The sequence below is a fragment of the Ptychodera flava genome, chromosome 14 (assembly GCF_041260155.1).
Source record: "Ptychodera flava strain L36383 chromosome 14, AS_Pfla_20210202, whole genome shotgun sequence".
In the NCBI taxonomy this organism is placed as follows: domain Eukaryota; kingdom Metazoa; phylum Hemichordata; class Enteropneusta; family Ptychoderidae; genus Ptychodera; species Ptychodera flava.
Window position 1 is genome coordinate 31,715,438 of NC_091941.1, and position 15,898 is coordinate 31,731,335.

The 15,898-nt window shown below is 37.9% G+C and overlaps 1 protein-coding gene and 1 long non-coding RNA gene across 2 annotated transcripts; one reads left to right on the forward strand and one right to left on the reverse strand.

Moving 5' to 3' along the window:
- Window positions 1-3,085: 3,085 nt before the first annotated feature.
- Window positions 3,086-4,054, reverse strand: LOC139150164 (uncharacterized). The gene is made up of 3 exons (XR_011556200.1): window positions 3,915-4,054; window positions 3,690-3,792; window positions 3,086-3,221 (listed from the first exon to the last, which is right to left on the reverse strand). It is a non-coding gene; the product is annotated as an uncharacterized lncRNA (long non-coding RNA).
- A 3,831-nt stretch (window positions 4,055-7,885) lies between these two features.
- Window positions 7,886-14,225, forward strand: LOC139150163 (uncharacterized). Its single transcript, XM_070722348.1, has 2 exons — window positions 7,886-8,956; window positions 12,726-14,225. Exons 1-2 carry the CDS (start codon window positions 8,216-8,218, stop codon window positions 12,906-12,908), a joined length of 924 nt encoding a protein of 307 aa, XP_070578449.1. The 5' UTR covers window positions 7,886-8,215; the 3' UTR covers window positions 12,909-14,225.
- Window positions 14,226-15,898: the final 1,673 nt, after the last annotated feature.

Below are 15,898 nucleotides of genomic sequence, written 5' to 3' on the forward strand. Positions count from 1 at the left end.
CGGAGCTATATCGGCCGCTAGGTCGCTTGTTTAATTGGAAAAAACAAAATTTCAATTTTCACAAAACCAGTTGCTTAAGATGTTGCTTACTCAACAGATCTTAAAATGTGCTTGCACAAGCAGCAACAACAGAAAAACATTGTGTAAAATATAAGTTTCCAAAACACTTGCAAAGGTGCATTCCAACATATAAATCACTGAAATGTGTATTTTTCATTGACACATGGTTCATTTGACAGATAAAGCAATTCATGCCTACAGTTTACAGGTATGAATTGTAGAATCTGAATCAAAGGGAATTTGGTTTCGAATTTTGTACACTTTCATAGAAATGCTGTTGTTTTTGTTCAAAATGCAAAAATCACAAACTGGAAATGGTGTGAAAATACACCAAGCAGTCTGTGCTGGTAACATGACAAATTTTTTTAGAGTTAACTTGAATATATTTCAGTGAAATTCCTTTGCTTCCAGGGAACACTGCTTACTTGTAATTACAAAATGCATGGCCATTAAGTTTCCACAACTTGTAAAAGCTGGTGCTGGATCAAGAATTGTTAATGTCATTGTGTGAAATCATAATTATTTATTGGAGGACTTTTATCAGGTCAAATTTAAAAGGCAGATTATTCTACATAAAATTGCCTATGCAAACATGAAATGAGTCCATGTTTATCTTGATGAAAGCTCAACAGCATTATGGCACTAAAATGAATGTACAAATATGTATTTGAATCATAAATGGAAGCAAAACACTCCTATGATACAACCAGTACTGTATATGTATTAGGATAATGGACCAGATATATATAGAAGACCAAACCCTACTATGTAAATATTTATGCAAAATATGTGGTTCTTAGAAATGCAGTGTGTAGTTTTCTACTGTTGATATACTAGTATGTAAAGATATAACTGCATTATGTAGAGACAAACCCTGTTACTTGCCGAGTCACCACTGAAATCACTATACCAAGGATTCAAAAGTTAACTTCAAATGACATGCATATGAAGCACTACAGAATTTGTAACAGAAGTGGATATGTTCGGTAGATCTCCTACCACGGAATAATGAAAAATACATGTACCTGTCATGTTTTATTGTCCTGTAGTTATAATCTGCTGTCTTTAACAAATACTGTTACACCTACTTGTTTCATAACATTGACTGAAAACTTGCTTTCCACTTTACATCAGTGTTGCTTCTGTCTCATGTCTCTTTGGGGTGCATCACTCTTTGTTGCACAAGCATTTGTAAAGGGTCACAAAAGTTTGTGTATGATTTTTGGGGAAGGTCACCAGTTTTTGCTGAGCCATAAGAAAGGAGGAGATGGCCAATACTATCAAAATGACAGCTTCAAGGCTGAAATATTCTAAATATATATTTCTTATATTTCATGTAACATATAATTCCAGTCCACTGTGTAATGCTCTCTCTCTCTCTCTCTCTCTCTCTCTCTCTCTCTCTCTCTCTCTATATATATATATATATACATGTATATATATATATATATATATATATATATATATATATATATATCTGCATATGTGTATTTCTCTGTGTGTGTGTGTGTGTGTGTATATATATATGTGTGTGTGTGTGTGTTTATATGGTATGTGTATATATATATATGTATATATATATATATATATATATATATATATATATATATATATATATATATATATATATATATATATATTATTGTATATTTGTTTCATCAGATGATGATAACAAAACAGAAACCAGGAATTCAGAGGCCAAGAAGTCTACAACCTGATGGGGTAAGGGGGGTCATGGAAATAGTTCTGAATTAGTCTAGTATATGGTCCAGGTAGTGACATCATAGTGTAACTGTAGAAGTGTGCATCTCTGTAAGGTATTGATGTTTACAAATCACAAGAGATGCAAAATTAGTGCATGGAAATCACTAAATATTTTGAAGAATATAAACAGAGACTTTGGTAATAAATATATAAGCTATACTTAATATAAGCTATACTTAATGGGAGAAAATCTACACCATCTTAGCTGATAAACAGAAATAGCATAGTAAAAAACGCACGTATAAATAGAAAATGGAGTATAATACCAACCCTCATGACAAGCAGCAGTGCTATTGATGCAATCAAACTTTACAGCTATTATCCTTATAATGTCGAGTAGCTAATTATGCTCAAAGTAGTGAATAGAATAATTGATTGTGACGTGATAGTTCTTTTTCATAGTACGCATTGAAACCCTGCACACAAGTTATCGTTAAATCACGGGCCACGAGAGCGGCTTGGGCGAGGTAAACGATCACCTTTAAGGGATCAACCATTAGTTTCTTGCAGGGGGATGTCACAAACGATCCCCTTTAAGGGATCAGCCATTAGTTCCTTGCAGGGGGATGTCACAAAATGGAAATAAAGTGCAGAGCTGATCCTTATGCTGACATCTCCCAAGATATAATGGAACTGCCTTATATTTCTCTCACAGTTTGTGCCGTGGTCATCTTCTGACATCAAAAGTTTGACCAATGTTAAATCAGGGATGAAGGGAGGATCGATTCAGTCAATAGTGCGGCCGCTGAAAGTTCAGACTCCTTGGACGCGATGTTGCAGGCACGGTGTGGATTGGTACAACCCATGTCACCGTAGAAGGGGAAGACAGACAATCGGAATAAAAATTCAGTGATCAAATACGTATTGCAATTGGTTGCTATGGTATGTTGACCAATAGACCCTAAAAATGGTTGAGCAGGCTGAATTGAACAAAGATTGTGTAATTCAAACTTGGGCCTGTACTCAACTCACAACATGCAGTAATTACGCTGACGACTAAAATTCGTGCGTCTATTTAGAAATAAGCCTTTTTAATCACATCGTTATTTCATATTTAAAAGTTATACTCTAACTGATAAAGGAAGATTATTGGCCCAGCACTGCGGTCCATGGACACGTCCATGGATTAGAAATAACGAGTGAAAAGTTCAATGTGAAACTGTCCTTGTGTAACATTCCGTGTTCTTAATTCCAGCATTGAGTCACAAGGTCACCGAATCAGTAAATACTGATCACTTTTTCGAATGTCGTCCGAAAATATTGCTACTTCCTTTGAATCCACAAGAAGAAAATTAATGCCCGTCATTTTCCGGTGAAACTCTTGTATTCTTCTTGTCGATACTGAATGAATCCGAGCTCCAGTCCCATACGAACAACGCTGACAAGAAAATTACAAGCTGAAAGATAAAAAACGAGAATTTTCAAATACGTAGATCCTTACGTACTGCGATATTTAAATAATTACGACGGGTGACATGAGAAAAAATACGCCGATGAAACAGGAAGTGTGCTTTACGGTATACCATCATTGTTCCATGAGGTGTGTCGGTTGGTGGTCCTTTCCTGTATCTTATAAAATCATGACGGGGAAACTAATGAAACTGGTGAGGGCTTCATATAATACTTAATCCCTCTAGTCGCCAATGCAATCATTGGTATTAATTGTTGTCGAGTAATTGTGACAGTTTGTATACTATGAACACAACTACAGAATTGGCGAACTTGTCGTGAATGGTCATTTTGGTTTTCGTAGAATGGGCTTACTCGAACATGGTAAATGGTAAACGAATTCGGTAAATTTTAAGTGTCGATAAATGCAGTGTCATCAAAACAGTCTTGAAATACCTCTTGGGAGTGTTACCTACCTACTGCGATCCATTCCAAAATTGCCGTCCTCCAACTTTTACCCGCTTGCACGTTGTAGACGAAACCAAGCAGTGATATGTAGAACGATATTGCGTGAAGAAACTGTAGAAGCAAAACAAAAATGGTGACTGGAAAGAACCATATGATGACATAATAGCCCATTTTAAATGGGTAATAAACTGGCGTTCATAAATAACAGAATAAGTAAAAAAGAGTTTACTCACCAAAATAGACTGTGTAAAACTTTGAGTGGAGAGTCGAGTGTTCTCCGTGCAAGTATAATGAGTAAGGTCATTAACCAAAGTTGCAAAAAGAAAGGTGGCGACAAACAGTGACGTGTATATGAACAGATCCTTTTTCTTTGTGTGTCGGATGGAGTCCCAACTAAATGCCATGACAACCGAGCCATCTGGGATGATTCGATGGAGCCTGTCCGTACATTTGAAACAGAAATACTATCGTTTTCTGTTGAAATAGGGTTCAATTAACATGTCCGCAGGATCTACACGTATATGATCTAAGTACATCGTGCCGATGTTCCACGTTCCATACGACGCGTCACAATCCAAAACTTGTTGACAGTACGTCATAAAAAGAACTCTATTTCCCATAATTCCAAACGCGCTGCACACCTCCAGGCCACGAACGACAGTGGCACTCACGGGCCAGGTATTTTCTGCGCAGACGCCGGCGAAACTTATCACGTCACGTTACAAGTAACGGTAATCAGCGTGATTTAATGAACATCGTGAATTTTCAGTACTAAAAATTCATCGCTTGGAGTGAAGTGTTCATGTTATTTGTTACGTTTAAGATGCGAGCGGGAAATTTCTGTATTTGAGAGATATGCCATAGGTAAATAACGGCACTTTTTTTTTATACAGAAGTTAAATGATTTCATTAGGCATTGTCCAAAGGCATACTCTTACAGAAATGAGAAAAAGCGGTCCCACATTTATGCAGCATTTTCCAAGAAGTTGAATGTAACAGCATAACAATTTTAAACAAGACAAATTGACAAAAAGGACAAATTGAAAACACGAAAATAGTCTATGATAGTAGTTCAAAACGAAATGTTTGAATTTACGGTTTTTGTCGGACTCCATAAAAATGTTCAATGAGAGAATATCAGCGATTAAGACAATACAAATATGAGTAAGGCAACTCACAGCAAAGAATTGCACAACCGATTTGCAATAAACACGATTGGAACTAATTTGGGATAATTGGATTTTCATATTTTTCAAATTTCTCAAAAGTGTTCGGTGCCGTATAGCTGAATGTTGCAATATTACTGATTACTCATAAAAACAAGTGTGTAATGTAATAAAAAAGCAGATGAGATTACATTTGCAGATTAAACAGACATTACTTCACCATCCAATTATCCCAAATTAGTTCCAATCGTGTTAATATATTCAGATTGATCAACAGGATAAAATTGAGACAGGCCGCAGCAACTTGTTCGAGGCTAGAACTAAATCGCACACAAGTCTTCTATCACTATGATGCTGTTTAAATGCCACACTTTTAAATCATCATAAGGGACGTCCAGTTATTATGGCTGAAGTTGGGCCGGGGGGGGGGGTGTCACACCTGAAATTTGAAAAATGCAAAGAAGGGGAGGCATGTATTTTTCAAACAGCACAAAGGGTTGGCCACTTGATTTTCATAGGTACCCATCCCGTCAAAAGACAGTTTCAGTTTACAAAAATGTTCAGTGTGGGAAATAAAAACGATTCATTCTCTAACGCCATTTCATTGTAATCTGAGTAAAAGTATATGAATTATCTATCAAATGAACATCTTGGCTAGGCAACTCTCTGGCTTGTCTTCTTTAAGTTGTAAATTGAGCTCACTGTGGGCAATGAACAATTCCTCACAGCCTTTGGCTTAGGTAAGGCAATGATTAGGGTAACGGACTCACTATCGGAGGTTGGTGAGTTCGAAACCCGGTTCAAGACCCGGTAGGTCCAGAGTAATGGACTCACTGTCGGAGGACGGTGAGTTCAAGACTCTAGCACGGTGTTGTGCCCCTGAGCAAGGCACTTTACTCCTCGTGCTCCATTGGGGGAGTTACTGGGTTATGCGTACCTCGACATCCTGTAATTGGGCTAACGCCCGTTGGATGATGGACTGATATTGATATTTGGTGCAAGCAACATGTTAAACTGAAACCTGGCTTACATTGAAAGGTTCCCCCTGTGTTGTTGCATAGCACTATTATAGATATCCGGCCAAATTGTCAGGAAAGAGAGATACGAAACTTATCTTTATACAGGTTGGATAATATGAAAAGTTTCAGTGACTTTGTATTTCATGTCAATTAGCAATATGGAAGAAATACACAAATCTACCTTTTGTATTATGACTTATCATAAATATACAATATGTGTATTACTGTATTGTGAAGTATCATTCAGGTAGCATTATGGCATCGCGGCAAGAGTATGCCACTGGGAGCATGTCCTTGCTCAAGCACTGTTGGCTTATCTCCTTCAACTTACCCCAGGAGCGGTGGGTACCCAGGCCTGTAAATTGGCTATTTGACCCCTTCATGACCTTATATCCTGGACATGAGGGAATCCCAAATGCATCATTTTCCTCAGAAAAAAAAATGCATCTATGTGAAAATGCACAATTTCCCTTGGAAGTGAGGACCGGTGAAAATGTTGTTGAATGTTACAGAGTTTTCAATCCATCCAGGAGACGCATACCAACAGAACTACAAATATGTGTGGTCCAGGAAGGGATCACGGGATCCGGGAAAGGCCATGTAGCATTTGGTCCAATGCCTGTTGAGAAGTCATGAAATGGGAAAACTATATTCAAATAACATACAAATATTTGAACCTCCCGAGACACATACGAGATCTGGAAGAAGAGAAGATCTTGGATAAATCTATTTTCCACTGATGTTATTTTGTATCTATGCACCGGTAATGGCCAGTTTATCATTCAAAATTCGATCAATACTTACGCAAACAATATGGGGGAGGGTCATGAAATTTGTGTCATCTTAAAAAAGGGGGTCATCAATTTTTTTGGGGGGAATGGGTGGGGGTTCACTTATTTTGACTGATGCACAAGAGGAATTTGCTGACCCACTCCTGGCCATAATAACTAAACGCTCTCTATATAAGTGTGAACAAGATCAAGTGATGTTGAGAACGTGAAGACAAAAAGCCTCCACTAATTTGCATCAGAACAATCACATCACAGCCTGAAAAAATGCGTTGATAAAGGGTTACATACGAATTTCACGAGCAGTATTAAGAATGGATAATCCGCCATTTCGTTGGAGTGATTGAATTTTGTCTCCTCTGATCTAACTTGTTATCCCATTTTGATTACCCGTACTAAAGATTTAGGGAAAAAATGTCCGAAACAGCGATCGTTGACACAACTACTATCAAGATGTCACATATGTATACCATAAAAGTTTTGTGATCGGACATGACAGCTAATTTGGTCAAAGGTCAACTGCATCACGTGACATACATCATTTTGTCCACAGACACACTGCATATGACATAATTTAACTGAGTACGAAAGATGAAATGATAACGTGTCCACGGCACGGCAAGGACAAGTGTGTCATTCGATTGACCGGTGACAAATCAGTTGGCCCACTTCTGCTGAATGCAAATACTTCAAGATCGGAAGAAAGAAATTAGACTTTTAAAATCCAGAATGGAAAGTGCCAAAAAATCACATGATGGACGATCATTCTATCTTCCGCTTTTGTCGCCCTACGATTTGCGATTTCCACGCACCTTTCTCTTCAACATAGCGTCTGCCATCAACACGCTTCACTGCCGATACATTCACGTCACTTTGTTTAGTTGTTTGTCCTGGAATCAGTAAACTGAAAAATGCACACTATTAAACCATTTTACAGACTTTTTGAACATTGTGACCTTCAGTAGTTGCAATAGCCACTTTTCGAGGGTTGACTAAAATAAACTCTTAGCATAAGATGCTGTTTTGCAAGATAATGAACTCTCTGATAAGTAAATTGGCATTATGACAGTATTCCCTATCAGTTTCTAGGGGAGAGGACTCAATCGTCATATATTTGGAAACCTTGTGAATCACCGAGGGTCAGTACATTCAGGGCCCTGTCAGCTGTATAGCTACGGTTTTCTCTGCCACCATTTTTATCAGTGCTTTGTAATGCAAAATAAGGCGTATCACGCAAACAAAGGGTCCAGAATAGGAGCATTTGCGTGTCTACGCGTCGCTGTCACTGCATGGGACACACAGGTAGCTACATGCGTGCTGTCCGCTGTCTCAAGGAATTTATTTTGCAGAAATAGTGTTGGACATGAGAACAGTACTGTGGTGTCAGTGTACGTGAAAAGCACCGACTCGTGCCTTAAATAAGCATAGCGGATCGTGACGTATACTTATCTTATCGCTACCGTGCTACGCGCTACGTGTGACTTCAGGCCGCTCCATTGTTTATTCTTCGGACTGTGCTTCGGGGCACTAAAAGAACAAACTATCGGTACACATCGGCGACATGGTCGAGACGGGAACGAAAACCGCGAAGAAATCGTCCGGGAGGACTAAGTCTAAACTTTCAAAGCTCTTCCGAAGAAAGAAAGGGAAGCGTTTTAACGAATTCGGGTCGAGGGAAAACATAGTCGATAACTTGGAGTGTATACAGAATGGCGTTACTGACGGCGTCTCCACCGCGGACCTCACCAAAAATGGCGCACCTGAGGACCAAGGAGACGGGAGCGGTCGGAAGGGTCAAAGTCTATTCAAATTGGCGAAGCGTAGTTCAAAACACCACGGGAAGAGCAATAGATCTGACAAACAGTCCAACGTTTCAGGGATAACCGATGATACGGCCAGGGGGAAAACTTCTGAAACCCCGCCCGTCGACGTGACTGACTCCAGGGAGACTGATTGGAATCCAGCTTCCGAAACAAACACAAGGAATAAAGTCGCCCGACCGAACAGAGCCGATCACACCAAGCGACCAAGCAGTACTACACGGGGACAAGAGCCTTGTATTGAGACGGTGGAGGATGACAGAAAGGGAGAGTGTACCACATCAAGATCCAAGAAAGAAGACGACAAAGAAGACGGCAAAAGCAATGCGGACAACTCATCAAAAAGCGGAAAATCAAAGCCATTCCATAAACTGAAAAGGAAATTGCATTTGTCAAATTATAAAGAACTGTCCGAAGAAATAACGACAGTTACAGATGACCAAGGTTATGAGAACATGAAAAAGAAAAAGAGACTCCAACAGGTGGGTAAACAATATGCCGCAGTGTGCAAACTGATTTTCTGGTGCATTGGGTCACGATCGAACGCAATTCCTGTCACGGTGCGTTATTGTACCATTAAATTTTTCTCCATATGTACAAGGATATGCATACTGACTTATAAGTGACATGATTTTGATGTGACAACCTCACAACAGCGGTTGAGGGTACAGCAAGTCAATGAATTATGTTAGTGTTTTGAATGAATACAGGGCCCTCGGGTAATTTATGCACTGTAATGCCTACATTTCAAGGTCAACCTGATTTCAAGTGTCAACGTCGTCGCGTTCGCCCTCCAGTGAAATGAGACATGGTGAAAAAGAAGGGCGTGAGGAATCGTTTATCAAACATACTGTGAAATACATAGCGGTAAAAGTATGTAGCAATCAGAAGGTGATGTCAAAAAGTCATACATTTAGCAGGACAGTGACACAAAGGATCAACACTCCCAATAATCTAGTCAATAGTCTGACGGGCTGGCTTGTAAACATAAATAAGATAAATCTCTAACCCATTGGGGAATCAAAAGCAAACGATCAGTTTTACTGTTTTAATATTTATTTTGCTATTCTGTATCTATCCCGCTATATTGACCTATGCGTCATTAGTTACAAACAGTCCATCGAAAAAGGGCGGGCCTTAACTGTTCGATCACAGTGATCCACATTTAAAGTCCCACCATTGAGGCTACATGGTCCCACAATATAATACAACAATTGATCACGTGATACGTATAAATCATTGTTCCCTTTCGAACTTTGACCCTTGTAACCTCCACACATTGATTCTCTGATAATATCGCAGAAACTCCTCATGTTATGATGAGGAATTTGCGGACTGAGGAAAATGTGGGTACTGACATGCACATGGTATTGACAAACTTACCTCGCCTTACAGCTGGCAAGTTGAATGAGGGCAATCGATGTTATCGAGTGATCTTGAGAGCGGCTATTGGTATAGTGTTTAAAGATAGTCTCCACACAATTTTTGGAGTTACTGTGTTTAAACCATGGCATATTTACAAACCGAAATTTTAAAATGTAGGATTAGAATTATTGCGACATACTGCGATTTGAAGATACTATGAATCCACGAGTCTGTAGCATAGACTCTGCACTGAGTATAATTGCATGGTCAATAAGTATAATTAGACCTACACCTGAAAACTGATCGTTTTCGGTATCACTGTACAATGTACGAGGGGTAAATATTTAAGTTACAAAGTACAGATTGAGTTTCAATTCAAATGATTTTTCGGGCACTGTCTCAGAGTTAGAGGTTTAACATTATTTTTGGTACTTCCCGTAATTATATTTGGCTAAAATTTTAGTATTGTTTCCGAGAAGGCACTCAAATCACCATTCAACATATTTTGGTTGCACCAAATATCACATCTCTAAAACATTACAGTGCCATACTTGTTTGACGATACCAAAAGTGATATAAGCTGTAGAGGTAGCGGGTGACTTTACTTTGCCTTTGCACGGGGACCAAATTACTAGTATTTTGAGACACTTCGCTGGCAGAGGTTGTCTGAAACACTTCCAGAAGTATTTGTGAGTGCGGCCTGCTAAGCACAGATGTCTTGGATCTCATCTCTTGAAAAGTCCACTATTTACGAGCTCCTTAGCTCTTATCCCTGCGTACAGGTCTGTGTGTTCCCGGCGTTATACGGCCTCCAGCTCCATAACGCCGGGAACACACAGACCTGTACGCAGGGCTACTTAGCTCTACGCCTCTAATTGGAGTTGTGGCCCTATTATGTACGCATCATATATATATATATATATATATATATATATATATATATATATATATATATATATATATATATATATATATATATATATATATATATATATATATATATATATATATATATACACATATAAAGAGACATACATACATACATACATACGTATGAGTAAAATGCATTTTTTAGACACGTTGCAAATTTGATTGTAGCCGTTGACCGTTGTGTAACTTTAAAAGACATGCATATTTAAATTAATGAAGTGCTAACATTTAGTGGCCTTAATAAATAAAACAATAATCAATCTTTTTATTTTTGGTACCTAACGGGATTTGGGTAAAACTTGCTGGTACTTATATATGAAGTTCAAAATGCTTTGTCATTATCGTGTGCCCCGCAATAGTGACAAAATAAGACATGGTCATAGGAGTTGAATTACATTAGTGCCCTGGTAATTACCCATCAAAGTTTCAAGATCATCTGTGAACTTGCTGGGTACGGTAATTATAGCTGGTTTGCTGTCCAGTTAATTTGTATTTTCACTAAAAATTCACAAAATGGTTAGTTTCATCACCACACAGTAGGACCACCAGTGTTAAAATATCCAATCATCCAAAATGGTTCTACCTTTCGAATATCCCACGTCAGAGCTTTTTGGGTCAAATTTGGGTTAAATCCTCGATAATATACGACTACAACTTGTACATTGAGCATTGTGATTTGAAATCGGTCAAGGTAAAATTTAAAACAAATGCAAAGCTTGTGCTGCAACACAATAGCATCTTAATAGTGGAAATTTTATGCACGTACACGTCATTTACTACGGTCGTAACGAAAGACAATCACGTGCACTGAGTCATGCACCTAATTTACCAGGACAGGGATGGTAACTCCAGCCAAACACGCACCAGTAATTAAACAACCAAACGGGGCTCGCTGTGTTACTAGTATTTTCTACCGAAGGCCCGAAGGCTGACAGTGTTAGGCCGAAGGCGTAACTTCGGTATGGAGAAGAAAGACTTTCGTTTATTGCAATCGACGTTCGTTTGACCTCTGATAGACTATACCAGCAACACTCGGAGCCCCTTTGGAAAAAAAAACTATGAGACATTAGCTCTTTGTTTCCGATAGTTCAAGCTCAATCTCTGTAATATAAAAATCACAGGCTGATTCTAATCCGGACTTGACAACACAGTACTAGAGATTTCCCATAATACATCATGATTAATTTGTACCAACGTAGATTCCACTGTGAAGTCAACCATGTCTCCCATGTGTAGACAAATTCCTGGACTAGTTGTAAAAATTCTAAAAACGTACTTTTAAGGACACCTTTCTTCTCAATTCCCATTTTAAAGGATTAAGAAAATTGTGCTTGATTGAGAGAGGAGTTAGCATTTTTGTAAATTTTCCACTGATTGTGTCCTCAGCCATACAGAATAAAGTGATGGAAAGTAGGGAGACTAGTTGCACCTGTTTTATGAAACAAAAGGATATTGTTTTTTTCCCAAATAGATAAAGACAAAAGCTATTTACATGCTAACTTTTTTCAGAGCATGACCCCTTCAGTTGGTCATAACTTTCTTCCGAAAACTGGGACATTTCTAGTACCTGCAGAATATGACTTTTAATGATATTAAACGGTTTCTTTGAAATTTATACAACAACATTTCAACGTACTTTTTATAAATATAATTAATCAATTATCTTGAGATTTGCATTATTTCTTTTATGCAGAACTGAAAAAATATAAGAAAACTAATGTCGTTGGTACAAATAAAACAGGATTGCGGGTAATTTATTGTACTGTGGACAAGACTGTAATTATCAACTGGTGACAACAACGCTGATTTCTCGAAGATACAAACAAAACTTTTATGCACGCAGCTTATATGAGCACAGCCACCCTTGACTCTTCACATGTAAGATATTTCCAACATGAGAAAAGAGAACTCTATATTATGATGTTATTCCTGAGCTGAATCAATTATATATTTCAGACCGGTAAGCGTGTGAGAAAAGCACTTACTACAGGATTACGGAGCCTTGTCGACGGTTATCAGAATATATCACCGATGGCTGGGGTCTTCAATACCGGCACGTGTTACTACAGTACAGATGGGAAGAATTACAATCCATACTTCACCAGAACTAAGCCAAACGTGGTACCGGTTTTCTCCTAAACTGTAACACCGAGACTATAAACTGTGCATTTTTTGTATAAACATTACCATAAACGGTATGATGTGTACACATGCTACGTACTATTTGTTACACTGGAAATCGTAGTTGTCGAAATGAAATTTTGGCAAGTTTCGCAGATTCTTAGATTTCTTTGAAGTCGTTAAGATATATGGGTTTTTGCTTCACAATATTTGTGTAGGCATACCCAGCAATAGTCAATGCCAGATGAGATCTGCATTCAACAGAGAAATCGTCGATGCAAGATGAGGTCTGCATAGTTCTCCATGAATAGAGTACCACTGTTTATATCACCTCGAGGCTTCCAGATTATTCATTTTTATGAAAATTTGTATATTGACTTTGTATAGACAGTTTTAAGATTAGCGGTATTACACGTTGATTATCAGCGGCCATACAATTCAGGATATCATAACTCGAATATTTTCAAGTTAATTTAGTTTTTTATTTGTCAAAGTATAACATATTGAGAATGTACTAATGGGCGTAGATGAACGACTTAAAGTCGGACACTATTTTTTATCATTAAGCTTATGTTCGTTCATGTCTCGTTATGAAGTTATTCACCATGGTCCTCCGATTACTTTTATTTCCTAATACTTTTGAATTTTACAGGGCGACCAATGAGTATATTTTTGTTAATAAGCATAATCTATTGTTTCAGTCATCGATGTATCAATGGCTCATATACAACAAATGATAGAGGGCGCGGTCCTTCTTCCTAATCCCTTCATTGAAGAACATGATGTTGTAAATGTTTGGTTATACGGAACCCGCGTTCATCTGTGTACAGAAGTGTGCGGTGAATTTAACCCTAACAGCAATAACCCCTCATTCCAATCTCCAGTCTGTAAACACTCCCTCTGCTATATTGGCGTAAAGAACACGTAATTATGATGAATAAGAAAGGTCGCGTGACGTACCTTTCCATAACTTACGTTTCTTTAACCAGCAATGTTTTAACTTGTCATTTTGACTGCACCATTTTAACTGCCCAATTTTTGTGAGCGAATCCAACTTTGTTCAGTAGTTCCTTACACCTGTGTCAGTTGCTCCTCTGACAAAATTTTTGATGGCCCTGAAAACATGAAGACGCTTTCTATCAGATTTATACCCAATATAGGTCATCAGTCTTTACCGGTCAATCTGACCTGATTGACACATTGACGACTCACATTCGCCAGAGGCGAACTAGGAATAAATAGGGCAAGAAATGTTATATTTACATCATAATTACGAATATATTAACATTGTAAAATAAATATTGACATTATCAATAAAATCATTCTACTATTTCATCAGGGTTGAGCTTCCTTTCTGTTCCGTAATACTTGATAAAATCATTTAACGTGTAAGCTTATGAATTACACTTGACAGCAGCTTACAGGGCCAAAATACGGCATGGACCATTTGACATCATGGGGGGATTGGAAAATTGTCCCTGGAGCAGTATTTTTCTCCTTGCTTCACCTGGAATTTTTATTTCCAACTGTATCAAATCTTGCGTCTTATTTTTACTTCCCCTCTCAGGGGAATCTATTTTTGAGCGCATGAGCGCGCTGAAATGGTACTATTTGTTAAGATGCTTTTCTTTAGGCCTATATGACATGACAAGACTGAACAAGGAAAAAAATGTAAAACGGTACAGAGTTTATATAGAACTATAAGCAAATGGCATCTGCTTTAGAATGCTTGAAAGTTGAAAAAAATGGAAGCATCCTTTACTAAGATGCATCCTTTACTACATCAAAATTACTGATGCAGACATATGACACATCACTGACATTGATTAAGTTCGTTCTCGGTAGTAGGCTAAACATGTTGCACAAACCGACTAAGGATTTGAAAGACTACAAATGCATACTGGTAGGTGAATACTGAAATGACACAATAATCCAATTACTTGGAGTGGTAAGGAAGGGGTGCTCCCCTCCTGTTACAGAACGTTCTGCATTTTACATATCAAATGGAGTGATTTAGTGGCCATTTTAAGTTTTTTTAACAGAGTTATATACTAGACACGAAATGATTTCTATTACTACCTTGTCAACGGTGACAAGTGAAAATCCAAACAAAAAAAATTCATTTTCTTTTTCACTACTTAATGCAAAGAAATGCAAATTAATGCAAAGAAATCAAAATGCAGCTTCTGCATATATATATTCTACAGAAGTGCTCGGAATTTCCAATGTTTCAAAAGTTGATGCGAGCAGCTATTTGGATATTAATATATGTATCCTATAACATGCTTTAAAAGACAAAAATACATTACGGATATTATTAAGATGTCACAACAGACATGACAACAATTTCATTAAAACAAAAGGGAAGTGATACAGTCTGGATGGAAAATGGTTAAAACTCTTATCCTGCTAAGTTCATACTTCAACATAAGGTACAGATTGATAAATGTTGTGAAGCATAACATATCTAGTATATTGCATATTTTTTTCTAAATGAACATTTGGAGGCCCCTGATAACATAGATAATGTTCAAAGCTGTCTTTGACATAAGCTTCATAATTTACGATGTCACGTGGGTGAAAATATGCATGGTTTTGGCTCAATAACGCTTTTACTGACTTGGCAGATGGTGAAGTAAACATTGTGTATAGCAGGAAAAGGGTTGATATTCCTAAATTGTAAACTGATTATTTGTTGTCATTGCAGCTTTATGTATATTTGAGTCAACACTAGGGCAGGGGCTTATACACTGATGAATCAGTGTTGTTTGTCGATGTTATGTTGAACGTAAACGTCCCGCCATAAATAAATGCTCCGTTGAGAAATCCTGATGTGGAAGCCTTCTGATGACTATTGCTGGTAACACACGGTGTGCCCGCAGGTACTTGAGACAGGTGCCGCCAACTGGTAAATTTCATGAATTTCTCAAAATCATCACAAAACCTGTTTTGAAGGCTGATATACCGATTTTTCTTATTTTTGACCCTGACCTAAAATTTGGAGGGGA